The sequence below is a fragment of the Lepisma saccharinum genome, chromosome 19, assembly GCF_977018435.1.
Source record: "Lepisma saccharinum chromosome 19, izLepSacc3.1, whole genome shotgun sequence".
NCBI classification, from domain to species: domain Eukaryota; kingdom Metazoa; phylum Arthropoda; class Insecta; order Zygentoma; family Lepismatidae; genus Lepisma; species Lepisma saccharinum.
Genome location: NC_139247.1, coordinates 16,499,720 through 16,516,846, shown reverse-complemented (window position 1 = coordinate 16,516,846; position 17,127 = coordinate 16,499,720). Strand labels below are relative to the sequence as shown.

General features: G+C 40.4%; 1 protein-coding gene across 1 annotated transcript in view; it reads right to left on the bottom strand.

Moving 5' to 3' along the window:
- Positions 1–17,127, bottom strand: part of LOC146003080 (sodium-coupled monocarboxylate transporter 1-like) — a 196,058-nt gene that overhangs the window by 70,736 nt on the left and 108,195 nt on the right. The window contains exon 2 of the mRNA XM_083141251.1: positions 8,827–8,960. Within this exon, the coding sequence (XP_082997377.1) occupies positions 8,827–8,960 (134 nt within the window). The remainder of the gene's footprint in view (positions 1–8,826; positions 8,961–17,127) is intronic.

Genomic DNA, 17,127 nt, shown 5'->3' with positions numbered 1-17,127 from the left:
TGTCTTGAATGCTCGTCAACGCTCTTGCTTCAGCGTGAATATTTTTAATTTCTTCGTTGATCAATTCCAAGGACGCCTGAAGCGTAGCGATGGTGGTTTGAATGTGTTCGAAATCTCGATACGCCTCCAATTGAATTTTTATGTTCGCGACGCTTTTACCGATGACCTGCAGTTCGTCTGACGATGGTAGGTTCGTCATTGTATCTTCCAAAGTCTGCAACTTGGATTTAATTTCTTCCAACGTGCTGGTGAATTCTTCTTGTAATTTGGAAACGACGACGTGCAAGCGTTCTGCGTCTATATCGTTCACGACGGTTTGAAGTTCAGAGAAATTCTTTTCTATTGCGGAAGTTCGTTCTTCGATTTCGAGTTTCAATTTTTCCAAATCTTCATTTTTCGATTGAAATTGCTGTAATTTGGCCAAATCATTTTGAAGCGAATCCACGCTCAACTGTATATTTTGAACGCTGTCGTAAGAAGGTACGTCGACATAATTTTTTATCAGCGTCTTCAGTTCGGAATCGATTTTCAGAATGGGGTCGAGACATTGCGTTTGGAGCGTGGCGATTTCCGACTCTAAACTTTTGTTTAAGGTCTCCTGCAAAGCGATCAAATCGGTCCTCAACTTCTTAACTCGAATGTCCAACATGAGAATATCTTCTGCGTGGTCTACACGCTTGGTGTTGCCGAAAATATCGTTAGGCATTTTTGGTTAACGGTTATTTATAATAGGATAGACGATTCGTAATTCTACGAAGAGAGGAATAAGTTTGTCGTAATCTCCGAGGAGTTCCATGTAAAGATAATCTCCTGCAGATACATCGTACGTAATGTTAGAAAGCATCTTGTCGTGCTTGATTCGAAAAATGTTCTTGCCGGTAGAAATTTTGATTTCGCCTACGTTTTCCGGATTCACGGTGATCCGAAGTTTCCCGTCGATCGGAATTTCGTAGAAATGTAAATTGTTATTGAAGACGTAAAACATCTTGCCCACATCGTCGTCCAATTTCGTCCAAATACTGTTGAGGTGAACGATCAGTAGACCGTTGAGTTTGGATAACATGGAAGGTAAGAGGTTATTGGAATTTGGTGGTGCACTTTCCATGTTGATCTGTTTCCGGAAACCAAAAAGATTCATTGTCCTTGTTAGTTATTTAAATTTTCTATATGCTGTGCCCCTTTGTAGATCGAATAAAAAGAAGCGAAGATTTTATCTACGGCGATGCAATTCAAAAGACTCGAACGTGTAATTATGTCATTAGATCAGGATGAAGAAGAAAAAAATAAGAGTTGAATTTAATGAGGCCTCGTTTAGAGCGAGCTTAACAACATAATAACAACTTCCAACTTTTCATCCCCGAGGGTTGCTCTTTTTCTCCATATGTTTTTGAAGAATGGTAAAAGACACAGCGGACTTTATGGCTATGGGGTTACGATTAACACACGTCACATTTATCGCTTCCATTACAGTGGCCCCACTCTCTCGTGTGGATTTGACAATCGAGAACACGTAACTTGTTGTCTCTGGCATCCAATGCGACCTTGGTTACGCGCGTCGTGTACAGTTCGTGTAATTTATTCGCAATGCGATGATCTGTGCTGAGTTGTCTTTTACCTTGAAACAGGCATTCCTTGTAGTCTTTCATGCTAAATTTGCTGGTACTTATTTTTCCTACCCCTTTCGCTTTCTTGATCTCTTTTTCTTCTGCAATCTTGACGCAGTACATTTTGGCACGAAGCCCCGCAAATTCGCTGATGTAATTACCAGCCGTTTCATCTTTGAACTTTCCTATGGTCATTTTATTTTCTGTCGAATGCAAGTGATGGCCTGATGGTAAGTTGCTAAAATCAAAAAGATGCTTCATCGAACTCAGATCATGTTCGAGGCTTGGTGTTTGGATTAGAAAAATGAAGCTATCCGTATCAATGTAACATATTTGGATGTTATCTCCATAAAAAGGTTGAAACTGATCGTAGTACGATTGGTACATGTGCAATTTTGATAGTTCAAGGACGGTGGCACCTATGGCAATCGGCTTGTTGAGCATCACTTGCTTCTTGTTCTTCTCGACGAATACTAGATTCTCGTCGAAAATGGTGAAGTTTTTGAAGTAAGGGGACGCGACAATCTTCTCAAATTTCTTTTCGTCCGTGACCAACGTTGCGTCGATGTAATTACGCACGTTCTCCATCGTCTTGCCGTAGATGGCGTTATTGAACAGTTTGTACAGATCCTTGTCTGCAGGCGATGTCGATTGCGATCTGCGTTGCGTGTTCTCGGCTATGTAGGGTTCGAGCCACCTACTCTGTCGGAACTTCAATCCTCTATGTACTTTCTTCAACTGCAAGCCGTGACTTATGTAAAATTGGAGGAGTCGGTAGTGCAGAACGTAATTCCTCTTGTTCTCCATGCTTAGTATTAGTTTTGGCTCCGATGATCCTCCAGGTGGCTTCTCTTTGGTAGGGGCCAGGGCCAATCCGTGATGTTTCTCGTGAAGCGTTTCGGGATAATCGAGATCCACTTCCAAGAAACAGCCCCATTCGTTATCTTCGCTCCAGTTGAGAAAATCCTCGCAGGAGAGTTCCTCTTCGGTCATCCACGCGTAGTCGCTGATGGGAAGACACTGGGACATGGAGTGGCCGTACAGGTTGTTGACATCCCAGTAGACGATGTAGGTGTTGGGCTTCGATGAATCGTAACCAGGCGTATGAGGATTGTTTGCCCGAGCATGGCGTCGGGGACATTGGACGATGCCACCGCGTATCGCACTCTCCATGAATGCATACTGTTCCTTCTCTGCGATGAGGCCCAGTTCCACGTTGGTGTATTTCATCATCGATTCCCAAGTCAATCCCGGCGTTGTGAAGAAATACGCAGGATCCAACTTGTAGATCGAGATGCATCTCTTGCGAAACGATTCGAAAATGTCCATGAGGAGAGTCACGTCCAATTTGAGATAGAGATCGTGATAATCACGAAAAGTTTGGCAATTGAAGGCCGTCCACACACTACGAGCGTGTTCGTAGTCCTCTTCGGAACAGACGTCCTCCGTGAGATGGGAATAAAATGCCTCCCGGGGTGGAAGTTCCGCCTCGCCAAATTTGTCGAAATCGTTGACGTACTCGTAGGGGTAGACGCCCTTGCGACGCAACAGATTCAAATTCTCATCTCTCCCCGAAAAACATTTTTGTTTGGTGGCCACAAGATCTTCGTCGCCAAGTTGAGCTGCAAGAGTAGCGAGGCTGGAGGACAGGAAATTGTAAGAGTCCAGGATTCTAACTTCCACACTTCCTCCTTCTTCGAGAGGGATCCACACTCTCACTGTAATATACTTCTCGCTCGTTCTCGGAATGATGCTGATTCGAGTCGTTATGTTGTAGAGCTCTTTGACGAACAGATGCGTGTCGTACTTCTCCGTGTAGTGAAGAAACACGGCAACGAAATGCGACTCCTTAATCTTGAGATTGCACGAATTACAGATCGTGCTCAGGAATAATCCATTCTGATGGTCATGGTGTACGACCTTGTGATTTTCGGGGGTGAAAGCCTGGTTACACTCCGCGCATCTTGTCGTCGCGTCATGTCTCCGCTGTTGTTCCGTCGTGAGAGCAGGTGGAGAAACGTAAGAGCCTTTCAGGCTGGGTGCAAGTTCTCTCGCGCATTCCGCTATCTTCTTAACAAAATGTTTTGCCGCATCGGGTCCGCAATACAAGATGACATCATTCAATTTTTCTCCGTAGATGGAGAAACTACAAGGCTCGTGGTGAAAAATTTGTATCGTGCTTGAGGTAGAGGGATCAGGGTTGCAAGACGTCATGGGAACTTGGAAGCTTTCAAAGTCGGCATAAAGGACAGCGGGATGGTGGAGAAGAGCCTGGTGTTTCTGAAATTTCATCTTGGTTCCGGGTTCCGGCATGACATCTTCGGGTTCTGCATTCACGGAGCCAAAACACTTGTGCTGTTCTTTCATCTTCTTACCCCCGCGAAAAATTCTCAAACATCGATCGCAAATTTCGATCTTATCGTGATGCTTGCTCATCTGTCTTCCTACTAATCGTGAGAAATTCCGTATCAAACTATAACGGTCATCTACAAGCAAGAGTCGAATTACATTATTCTGGCTTCTAGCAGGTCTTAACACACGAATGTTGTCGCAATCGTCAACCCCAAACACAGAAATATTGATATCTTCTCCTTTTTTCTCTCTATAGTTTTTTTCAAATTGATTGATCTTATTCAGAGGCACAGGATAGGAAATTCCTCTCATCATATTCTCGTATCCCCCCTCATATCCTCTGTAATTGGACAGGCGTTGGGGGTCATTATTATTTGCTGGGTGTAATGCGGCGATGACAGACCACAGGAAACTCTTCGCATCGTTACTTTGTATGTTCAACACTGCATTTTGCTTTTTTTTTTGTTTTTGTTTTTTTTGAGCGCTGCGTAACGGTTTAAAATTGCAGACTCGAAGCTCTAACATGTGATTCTCACCGCAAAGACTCCATCCACTCCCACGTCCTTCAAAGTCTTCTTGTTTTTGTCCCAAGTGGTCGAATAGTTGTGTTATAATCTCATCAAGATCCTCCTTATTGTCATCGTGTAAGCCTTCGCACCCTACGTAAAAGCTGAAAGTGCTTGTCTCGGATGAGACAACTTTCTCATACATGAGGGTCAAGACGAGATGAATTTTAATTGAAACATTGACGAGGCAATCACGTAATTGATCAACTACCAGAGATTTCACATTGTCGAGGAAGGTGCTCGAGTCACATTTTTCGTCACCTCCAGATTTATACGTCATGATGCGTGCACTTTTATTCAAAGCACCGCCTTCATGCGCATCAATGCGAGATTTCTTTGCCGGGGGGGCGACATCATGTTCAGGTAGACGACATTTTTTCAAATGCCTGGCAATATTGTGTTTAGAAATTAATTTTCCACAGTTACGACATGCCACTTTCCCGCAAAAACCGGAGGGACCTGGTTGCGGTTCCATTTTTTTCTCTGTTATTTATATATACAGAGAAATTTTTTGGGGGGATTGTGGTGATGGTGGTGGTAGGGGAAAGCGCACTGAAATAGAAGGAAAAAAAATAGATCAAAAAAGCTGAAAAGTGCTAGATATTTTTTCCTTACACAAAAATGCATATATATATTAGACGCGAACAGTGTGTGCTCTGTTGTAGGAGGTGTGTGTCAATTTTTATGACTCCTCTCAATATGTGCGTGTGTGTGTGTCAGACGCAAAACAAAAAAAATATATATATCGTGAAAACAAAATAAAACACACTTGAAAAAAAACTTACCTTTCAAGAGAGATAGAGAGACTTCAAAAAGCTTGTAGCTCTCTAAAACTTCCACGATGATATATGTATACTGTCAGACAAACAATTAAGAATACTAAACTGCCACGATTGACGTTCACCTTTCAAGAAAGATAGAGAGACTTCAAAATAAAACTTGTAGCTCACTAAAACTTCCACGATGATATATATGTATACTATCAGACAAACAATTAAGAATACTGAACTGCCACGATTGACGTTCACTATGATAATGATGTACAAAAAGAGAAACTGGTGTGTTATATAGGAACGGGGAGTTTGTTGCCGTTTGTGCTTGCCGAGGGTGGAGTCGTCCACTGCGGAAGCGGATGGCAATAAACACCGTTGACAGTTCCACCTTATGCGTGTTTGTCATGGTATTCGATCATTTTTCCTCAACCAGATTCACCTCGGGCGGAAGCAGATGCGAGATGATTAGGTTCGGGGAGTTTGTTGCCGTTTGTGCTTGCCGAGGGTGGAGTCGTCCACTGCGGAAGCGGATGGCAATAAACACCGTTGAGGCTTCGCATAGGATTATCGATTTATGTTTCATGGAATAATCTACGTAAGATTCCAGCATCGAGAACAAACAACGTTGATTGAATTTTTGGCAGCATTTGCAATACAAATCCAAACTCGTGACGATTTTCGCCGCCACGCACCCTGGCGAGGTTATAGGGGCCAGGAATCCTAAAAAACAACAATTATTATTTGTTTGTTTGCGTCACAATACGGAAATAATAAGAGGCAGGCGTGCGCGTGTGGCACATCGTTCCCCGAGAGAGGTTTACAAAGGTCACGATATATAAACATTTTTGGTCCCCCGGGGTTGGAAAATTACGATAAGGTGCATTCATCCTTCAAAGGATGAGAGGATGAGAGGATGAGAGGATGAGAGGATGAGAGGATGAGAGAATAAGAGGATGAGAGGATGAGGGGATGAGAAGATGAGAGTGCATCTTTCACTCATCACTGCTTTTCTGCGCCGTGAAACATCGTCAGCGCAATAAATAAGGCGCGGAACGTGGGGGGAAAGTGATACACACGCGCGCGTGTGTGTGCGTGTGTGTGGCACATCGTTCCCGAAAGAGAGAGGTTTACAAAGGTCACGATATACAAACATTTGACCGGGACTTGGAAAATTACAATAAGATGCATTCATCCTTCAAGGATGAGAGGATGAGAAGATGAGAGGATGAGAGGATGAGAGGATGAGAGCTCATCTTTCACTCATCACGGCTTTTTTTGCGCCGTGAAACATCGTTAGCGCAATAAATCAGGCGCGGAACGTGGAGAGAAAGTGAGATTTTCAGGTTTTTGTGGTCGTTTGGTCAAGAAATCAGAGTTGCGGTCAAAGGTACAAATACTATCTACTTTCTTGGTTATATCTTCAACGTTTCGAAAGATATCCAACATTTTCTTAAATAACTTGCATATTATCCGAATGCTGAATTTGTTTAAAAACTCGAATTTAAAATTGTACCTTTTTCCGCAGTAACGTATAATTCAACTTTCGAAAGCAAGAATGAGGAGTCTATTGCAGTACTAATTAGAAATATGTGGGAAATGTAGCTGATATATATATATATATATATATATATATATATATATATATAAGATTATGCAAAGGTTAATGTTTAAATTGTTTTCAATGCTTCTTATGAAAAATACAGTACATTTTCAGTTTTAGGAATGTAAGAAACTTACTTTACACATTTTCAGTTCAGTCTGTTTGTAGTTTCCCAGTAGCGTTATTATTTATTGTAATATTTTAAATCATCTGCATGTGGGAATTTTTCATACTTCTTGAAGTTCATTCATTTTAACTAGGCACAGCAGTGAATGAAGAATTGAGCTCTATGGTCTGAAATTCTAAGTATATGATATTATTTCCGATCTTTAAAATACGATAACATATCAAACACCTTTGACACATCCATATTATATAAATTACATCAACTAGCGCTTGCATAACGTTGGAGAACTAAAGACGTAATTTTCTACTAGATTCGTTACAATTGCTTATTTAGACATGAATCCAAGCTGATGAGGGTACAGAACTAAAAGGAGATGTCTAAAAATACTTAAAGGCAAGATTTGTTCAAAGCGTTTGGCGGGAGCTGAAATGAGAGATTTAGATCAATATGTAGTTGTTAATTTCTGCTTTGTCAGAAGTCTTTGGAATGGGACAAATAGCCGAAAGTTTCCAGACGTGGAAAGTGAGAAGTTAAATAAATATGAAGTGAGAGTTTGAGGCTCTCTGGACATTTTCTTATTACGTATTGTGGAGTCATGTGTGGGCCCACGGAACATTTCGATTTCAGTGGGTTTTTTTTGTTTTTGGTTTTTTTCTTCCTCTACATCCTTGATACAAGTTTATTTGATATGAAGTACCAACAGTGTATTATTGTGAGCCGAATATGAGGTTGTCTTATAACCTGACTTGTCGGGGCTGTAGACTGATCTGAAGTGATGAGCAAATGCTTCGACAAAGTTGATTGATATAAAGTGGTCCCTTCTCCCCGACGAGCTGGAGGCAATGGATTTCCCAATAGTTCAACGTGGGACCTTTTTTTGGGTCATGCAATTTGCGTAAAATTCCCCAAAGTGGTATGCCATTATTTTCTACGATGAACTTTTTAGTTTCTTCAAACTTATCGAATTGCCATTCTTCTTGTTCTTCTACGAACAATTAATGTCTTATTAGAAGTTATTATACTTGAAGACATCATCTATAGGCTTACCATACTTCCGGGATTAACCCGGACAGTCCTGGTTTTTTAGTGCTGTCCGGTGTGATGTCCGGGGTTTTGAGAATCTGAACATGAAAATAGCTACCGGTATTGAATATTCACGACCAGAATATAAAACAAACAAGCTATTTCTGAAAAAAGTCATGTCTAGTGAAAAGTGCAACTGAGTCAACTAACAGATAATGCTACCTAGAACAGAGAGGCTTCCTAAACATCAGAAAATGTAGTATTCAATTAAACATTTAAAAATTAATTGATTGATTTTAGAAATTAATGTTACTATTTTTCTTGTACAATTTATAGTTTAATGTTCCAATAAAATATTAAGGCTTTTAAGTAATTTCAATTTATTTAAGTAAAAAAAAGAAATTCAGCAGTAACGAGTTGATCGCCAATATGTCCTGGGTTGGACCCAAAAAAATATGGTAAACTTAATCTTATAGGATATAGAATACCCTACTGATAAGACTTACAAACTTGATAGAGATATCTTGTTTGGACATATCAAGAAATTAAAATATCACAGTGGATATTCATGGATATTTGTGAAGCGGTATAACAGCAAGATAGACTTTTGTGATTTGTGCTGAAAAAATTATGATTTTGGGTCTTTATTGAACAAATGCTTGTTACATTTTGTGTTTGGTTAAGTGTAATTTGCCATATTGGCATTTATGTAAGTGTAGTACATTATATGTTCTTAAGTACACAACTTGTATAAATTTAGTACGAATATAACTAGACTTACCTCGTACACTGATGTAAGTTGAAGCTTGTAAAACGTTGGTATAAATATGTACGCGGCCAATGGATATATGAGTATATTATTATAAAGCGTTTCCCACAACAAGGTCCCATGGTAGAAGAGCTCTGAAGGGACTCCTGTAAAGAATAAGAAGATAATTGGTAATTTATTTATTTGTGCATACAGTTTTTGGTACTGAATAATAACATTGCGGAATAAGTGAAAATGCTTTTCCTTTGATGTTTTGACTCATTTGGTAAACTGGGATAGAATTTACATGCAGCAAAACTAATCTTTAACTTCTTTATTCAGGTTTTGAGAAAAGTCGTTCAATTATAATAGATCATTGCTTTTTTTATTTTTCTTTCAAAACTAAAGTAAATATTTAATATTTTTAAATACTGCTGACAATGGATTATTAGCACGAAGTCTGAATATGATATTATGAATTGAAGGGTTGGCCAGAAGAAGGGCGTAACTGAGTTATGCCGTTCTTTTTTCGTTCATTATCTCGAAACTATGTTTTCTGAGTTACACATTTCTTCCAACTAACCCTTCGATTCTCTATTATACAACATACCCATCGACAAGGCGTAAATTCGAACCAGAACAAGGGAATGTGATAATTTAGAGAATAGAAAAAGATATGGATGATGTTTCACACACAGGTTCAACAATTGCTATAAGCACAAGAAGCAGTTGAGTTCAACAGAAAATGAAAGTCTTCTCTTGAAATGTAATGTTGAATGACAGACTGACAAGCCAATCGAAACAGTAGCGCAACCACAGGGGAGGCTGGGGGCATTGCCCCCCAGCAACCTTCGACGAAAGTCGATTCTAGGGGGCAAGGAGGGGCAAATATTGACGGCCAAGGGCACCTGTAGGGGGCACAGAGGAGCAATTACCCCTTCCGACTTAAAATTTCATGCAAATAAAAATACATTTCATAAAATTTTCTTCCTCGCCGCTCGCATTGCCTGCTTTTTTCATTTTCGTCAAGTTCAGAGCCGTAGGTAGGGGGCGGCGTAGTCGACGATGGGCGCTGAATGATATAAATGAAAAGAAGTTCTGTGAGAGAGAATGCCTTGACGCCCCGTGATATTATTTGCACCCTTTTAGGGTCAAATAAGGGAGATCAGGGGGGGGACAAACATTGACGGCCAAGGGCACCCACAGGGGCGGGGGGTAATGAAACAATTTCCCCCTTCGAATTAAAATTTTATGCAAATAAAAATACATTTCGTAAAACTTTCTTGATCGCTTCGCTCGCAATGCCTGCTTTTCTCAGTCTTGTCAAGTTCAGAGCCATAGGTAGGGGGCAGTGGGAGTCGGCCATGGGAGCCGAATGATCTACAACCTTGGTGACAATGAAGTTCGACCAGAAAGGAATACGTGATTAAATGCACAGAGGCATAGGCGGTGGAATGGGTGACCCGCAGAAGTGACGCATGTGTGTAACAGGAGGAGTGTGAGCAGGCAAGAATCGTGATCCCAGCATGTTGCACCCAAGGTCACGTAAAGAACGAAAACGGGGAACTATACGCGTGACATTGAACTTCGACCAGGCACCAGACCCATACGGTAAATTCCAGATAGTGGCGCATTCGACGGAAGCATGACGTCACGGACACGATAAGTGAGTCCACCGTATATAAGCGCGTGCTGTGCACGGAGGAACCGCAGTGCATCATCACCATGGCCAGGGGCAAACCTATTGACAACATCGTGAGGAGAAGAGTGGTGGAGTTGCAACGGGATGGACTCAGTGAACGGGAAATAGTGCGCCAACTGAACTTACCCAAGTCAACCGTCCACTGCATCATCAAACACCACCAAAATACGGGTAGTACAGAGCCAGGTAAGGCCCCCGGTTGAAAACGCCTGCTGAGCGTGCGTGACCTACGGATATTTAGGCGCTATATCCAGACCAACAATCATGTTTCTGTGGCTGAATTACGACTGTGGACTCGAGAACGCTTTCACATTGAAGTGCCAACCAGAACCATTCGCCGTTACCTACAGCGATGCGGTTACCGAGTGTACAAGGCGAAACGTAAACCCTTCCTTTCCATGTTGAACAAAGGCAATCGACTACGGTGGGCACGAATGTACCGGGGATGGACATTTCGGCAGTGGAACAGGGTTTTGTGGACGGACGAATCCATTTTCAATGTTGTGTACGGTAAAATACGGAAAACAGTCATTTGTCGGAAGGAGGAACAGAATGAAGCCAAATGTTATGCACGTCGGGTACGGAAACCTGCGTCATTGATGGTATGGGGATGCACGACGGCATCTGGGGTTGGCCCACTACACGTCTGTGAGGGCATTGTGAATGCACACGCCTATACACGCATACTGGAGCGGCATCTTCCCACAGTGCGAAGGCACCTGTTCGACAGGCGGCGTCTCATCTTTCAACACGACAATGCCAGGCATCATACAGCGCGGCTGACAAAAGAATGGTTGACTCGCCATCACGTGCGAACTCTGCCATGGCCACCATCGAGTCCCGACCTCTCGCCCACTGAGAATGTGTGGCGTGTTCTTAAGCGACGTGTGCAACAGAGGGGACCCACGACAGTGGCTGCTCTTATCGCCTGCCTGCAGGAGGAATGGCACCGTATCGATGTGGAATACCTTGAACGACTCGTCCGCAGCATGCCCCGACGCATTGCCACAGTTATTCGCCGACGGGGCGGCGTCACTCCATGGTAAACAGGATCCCCTCTAACAGTGGTCGAACTTCAATGTCACGTGTAGATGGACGAAAATATTTTATTTTATGTGGACACCATACATTGCTGCGTTGCAGCGGAAATTTATGTTTTCCTTTGTTCCATGTAGCCTGCTGAATAAAATATGTTCAGCATATGCATGTGTTCTCCTTCTTTCACAACGCACTCCTATATTTGTGACTGGTCGAACTTCATTGTCATAAAGTTGTAAATGAAAAAAAAGTTGTTAAAGAGATAATGCCATGGCGTCCAGTGAAATTATTAGTACCCTATTAAATCAAAATCGCTTTTAATTGCAAAAGTTGAATCTAAAAATTTTGTTGCTCGCATCGCTCGCGATATGGTTGTTTTCTGTAACATATTTAAATAATATGTGTTTTATATATGTATTGAATTAAGTAAATATACGTATACAATTTACTGTTAGCATGTTGCATGTGTGTTTTCATATTTTATGTCGCTCCATGTTGTATATCTATGTGTAAAACATATGTTGTATATGAAAGTTATACATGTTATATGTACAAAAAGAATTATCTTCGGAATGCATTTGTCATTATTTTTCTGCCATTCAAGAATACAGTTTGTGTCCTTGTTTTCCATTATTAGCTAATGTGAAATTGACGGTTTTGAAAAAAATATTTCAAATCGTTTGTTCCAAACAAATGCTTTAGCACCGACTTCTACCCCTTTTTGTGTAATTTCATTATCTTGAGCAAGATCTATATACTCTTTTCCATATCTACCGATTTCCGTTAGGTCTATCTAAATGTTGTCTCTCCATCTTCGTCTTGGCTTTCCTACAGGTCTCTTACCATCAGGTTTCCCAAAAATAATCCTGTAAACTCCTCTTTCCTCTCCCATTCGTGCCACATGGCCTGCCCACCTAAGTCTTCTTGATTTAATCATTCTAATAATATGTGGACAGGAATACAAATTATGTAGTTCTAAATTATGTAACCTTCTCCACTCACCTGTTACCTCATCCCTTTTAGGTCCAAATATTTTCCTAAAAATCTTATTTTCAAATACTCTAAATTTATATTCCTCTTTCAATGTAAGGAACCAAGTTTCACACCCATATAATACTACAGGCAAAATTACTGTTTTGTATATTTTAACTTTTAGTTTCTTAGATATTAAACGAGAAGACAAAAGTTTATGAAGAGAGAAGTAACATGCATTTCCTGAATTAAGCCTACTGTTTATTTCCTCTTTAATATAATTTTCATTTGTTAATATTACTCCTAAGTATTTGAATTTGGAAACTGGTTCAAGCGAGTTGTTATCAATGATTAGATTTTGATTATAACCTAACACTTGGTTTCGGCCTGTAAGCATATATTTAGTTTTCTCCTTGTTAACTTCCAAACCTATCTCTTTAGCAGTTTTGAAAAATATTTTAGCATTATTCTTAATTGTATTTATATCATCCTCTAATAAGTCTACATCATCTGCATATGCTAACAACTGAGTCACACCATTTAATTTTAGTCCTTCTTTAGTTTCTTTTACCTTCCTAACAGCATATTCTAAGGCAAAATTAAAGAACAATGGAGATAATGCATCTCCTTGTTTTAACCCATCATGAATTGTAAATTTGTCAGACACATTAATACCCACACGAATTTTACTTTCTGTTTCACTGGTGCATACTTTTATCATACTAACAAGCTTCTTAGGTATTCCAAACTCTACTAATATATTATATAATTTATCTCTTTCGACCGAATCATATGCTTTTTTTAAAACAATGAATAGCTGATGGACATTTTGATTATATTCCCAATACACTAGAATCATTCTCAGTCTGGTGGAAAACTAAACTTTCACACTCGCGTGCAAATAAAATAACGAATTCTTAACTGTTACGTCTGACAACGCTCATATTATTTAGATATGTTTCTTCTATATATCAAAACAATTGTACATGTGATGATGTATAAAATTTTAAAAAATGTGAATGCAAATACAAGTTTAAAACAATATATTATTTTATTGCCAAGACATTCGTATAAAGAGAAAGAATTTCACCTTAGAGTATTTACGAACCAAAAAAAATAATGTAGGTACAGAGGAATTCGAAAGAAAAGCCTCCCTTACGGTTATGCAACCCGGTATTTTATATCGTCTAGTTTCGCCTGGTAGAGTAGTTCCCGAGAGGAGCAGTGTTTCCAAACCTATAACCGTAGTGTTTCCAACCCCGTATTGGTTGGTTGGCTGTTGATTTGGTGTTTTAAGTCCACAATGAACAGTATGACTAATCGGGACTGGACCTACAGTTTAAAGTGGGATCCGAACCACTTTGTGCCTCCACCGGGACCCCTTGATTACAAGGCGTCGACGCTACCACTACGCCATCCAAGCCTGTATTGCTTCGTAGAAGACGAAACCTTCACGTAACTTCTTCATTCGTGATTTACATTTGGTTTACAGACTCACATTACAGGACACTCTTTTCCAGTATTGCATGTTTTCTGGAGCATTTATTTTTCCTTCTGTGGAGAAAATTCTGTTATTATTTTACATCTTATTTTTCGCAGCTTCTCTACCATTTATTGGCTAATCGCAACAATGAGGATGAATGATGACTCGATGGAATTGATAAAAGGACAGTCATAAAGGAACCATGGGGAGCTAGATTCATATTTTTATTATTACTAATATATTTCTCTTTTTTTACTTTACTTTTGGCTAGTCGCAACGATGAGGATTAGTGTATGATAAAATTCATGAAGGAACACTCATAAACAATCATACCCAGGCCGGGACTCGAACCCGGGAATTTCGGCAGCGAGATCAAAAGCCGACGGCTTACCACGCTCGGGCACAGCGGCGGCCAATTATTATTAGTGATATTGTCCCAAGTAGTGTATTTTTCCACCATATTCTTTCACACAATCATGAAACGGATGAAAATTAAAATGTTAAAATACCTGCCTACGTTGTTTTTTTTAGCTTGCAATATAAAGCCCTACTGCACGAAGCTAAATTGTGGGAATACGAAACAGAACCAAGTTAACATATCTTGGCCGTGGAAAGTGTTAATAGAAAATCTAGAAAAGAGCCATTTAACAGTTGCCTGATTGCTTTTCCATTTGTTGTATGGGAAGAATTGTCTGAAATGTGTGTGTAGTGGCAGGCAAAAGAGAATACAAAGATCGAATAGAGAGGCAACACTGTCATTGTTCTGCACTGCACAGACCACGCGTCTCGTCGAGTGGGCGGGGCACTGTGTGTGCGAGCGAGCTGCTGTTGCTTCTTCAAAAAGAACACTCACAAACAACTGAATGACGCTCCGCTTAAAATCTAGTCAATCGAGAAAGGATTTGTTGAGGAAGTGAATTGAAATATAAACGCCAGAATTTGGTCTAAGCCTATAATGGTTACTAGCAATAAGAGCTGATCAATTTTTACATGTCGAATTCCGTAATGAACGAGGCAACAGGCCGCACTCCACACCTTTAGTCTGGTAACACTAATAAATCATCTCATTATATGCGTCCGGTTATGCTGATAGTCATGTTTAATATATTACCTTCAAACATAAACAATATCAAGGACTCACTCAGAGGCAGAATTCAATTTTACGCTTTACTTTCCTGAAGATATTGTAGCAATATAATCATTCCGCTCTATTTTCGTATTCTCAATTGAACTCGCACTATTTTCCCCCCTCCCTTCTCCCACCTTAAAAATTTTTGGGTGAGAGGCTACAAACTATACTAAAACTGAATTACAGACAATACTTTACGACTCAAAGTGACGTGACCTAGAACGTAGTGAAAAATCACTGGTGCAAAATTCAACGTAATGATGATAAAATGAAGGTAGGAAAATGGATGTGCTAGAAAGTTTTACATACATACACACAGTTAGCTCCGTGTAGAAGATAGTTCTTCACATTTTTCTCACCTTGGCTTCCTTGAATTCACGAAACTGTAAAGCCATGAACGCGTTAACCCCCTATAATCACGGAGTCCCAGGTTCGATTCCTGGTGGAGACACAACTGCCTAGTGGTTCGGATCCCACTTTCAACTGTAGGTCCCACTTCGGGTAGCGTTTTTGAGCATGAAATGGAATTAAAACAAAATTGGAACACGGTAACCCATCACAACACACGCGCAGAGAGCGTTGAACTTAATGACTGACAACTACATCGAGCTTTCAGCGAAGCTGGAATAAGGTCTATTTGCCATGACAAATAGTGTGAATTTTCAGTCTCGTGGTGCTTTCTATACGAAGTGCAAGCAAGTTATCTAAAAAAATTCAAATGTGAGGGTGAGTCGAGCTATGTTTCATTCAATAAGACTCTTCACTTCAAACATATTTTGCTCTATAGCTGTCGATTTCGAATGGGCATCTAAGACTGGTTGCTTAGCGGACCGGATTTGGAAAAAATCACGGACTGTCAAAGTTCCAATCACACTACAGACATAGCAAAAATTGATCGCCTGAAGATGAGAGAAGAGGTGATCTCTTGATATGTCTCGAAATATATAGATAGAATATATAGTCAATCAAAAAGAAAAACAATGGATAATGTCCAATTAAGTATAGAAACGCTGTTAGAACCGGTGTTCATTCACAGAGCAGAAGGGTTATTTTGACAAAATTCTGTTTCCCGGCTGGCTGCTTCGGAGAAGAGGGCTTTGTGAAGTTGCCGCTTCTTGCCCAAGCGGTAGACCTAATTCGTTGTTTGGCCACGAGTTCCTTCGTAGGTAAACGCGGCAACAGAGGATCACTGCCATAAAGGTGGTTCCCGCGCCGGCTGAAAGAGCGACGGAAAATTAAAGAACCATTGTCACTAACTTCAGACAGACATCTAATCATTTCCTTAGGTTTCGAAGCTGATCCGAAGGGACAACAAATACCAAAAAAACGTCATGAATTAAATGATCGATTGGCCCGTCCTTCTGTTGATGGATGGCAATCCATATTAACAATAATAATCGTAAGCTTATCATCAAAGTGTCAACAATCAAAGCTAATACGCATCTATTGATCAGAAATTACTAGAGGGTTAAAGTTGTTTTTGTACCTCTTTGTTATTTTAAGTGGCTCTTCTGCCACTTTCGGCTAATGAGGATGAGTGACGATTAGATTAAATTGACACCATGATACCAATACTGAAGCCGTGACTCGAACCCGGAAATTTCGTGGTATCGGAAGTGGACCATTTAACGCGCTTGGCCACCAAAGAGAACCTTCTCTGCGGCCAAGCGCAGTTAGTGATGGACTAACGATCCAGACACCGAATGTTCCGGGTTCGAGTCCCTTCACAATCTAAGACATAACACTTTATCAAAACTTTATTCACCTCTCCTCCACCTCAAATTTAATACTCAATCTTCCCAACCAAATTTCCAAGCCAATTTTAGACTTCCTGTTGATATTGCTCCCTCCAAAAAAGCAATCTAAGACGTAATAGTAATACACAAGAGTTGGGATTCCCTGCCCCCAAAATAATTATCAATCCAGCTACCTGAAAATCCCACTAACTTCATTAATCGCCCACCATAATTTCCCTATCAATCTAAGGCCTAATATGTAAGAGTTGGATAT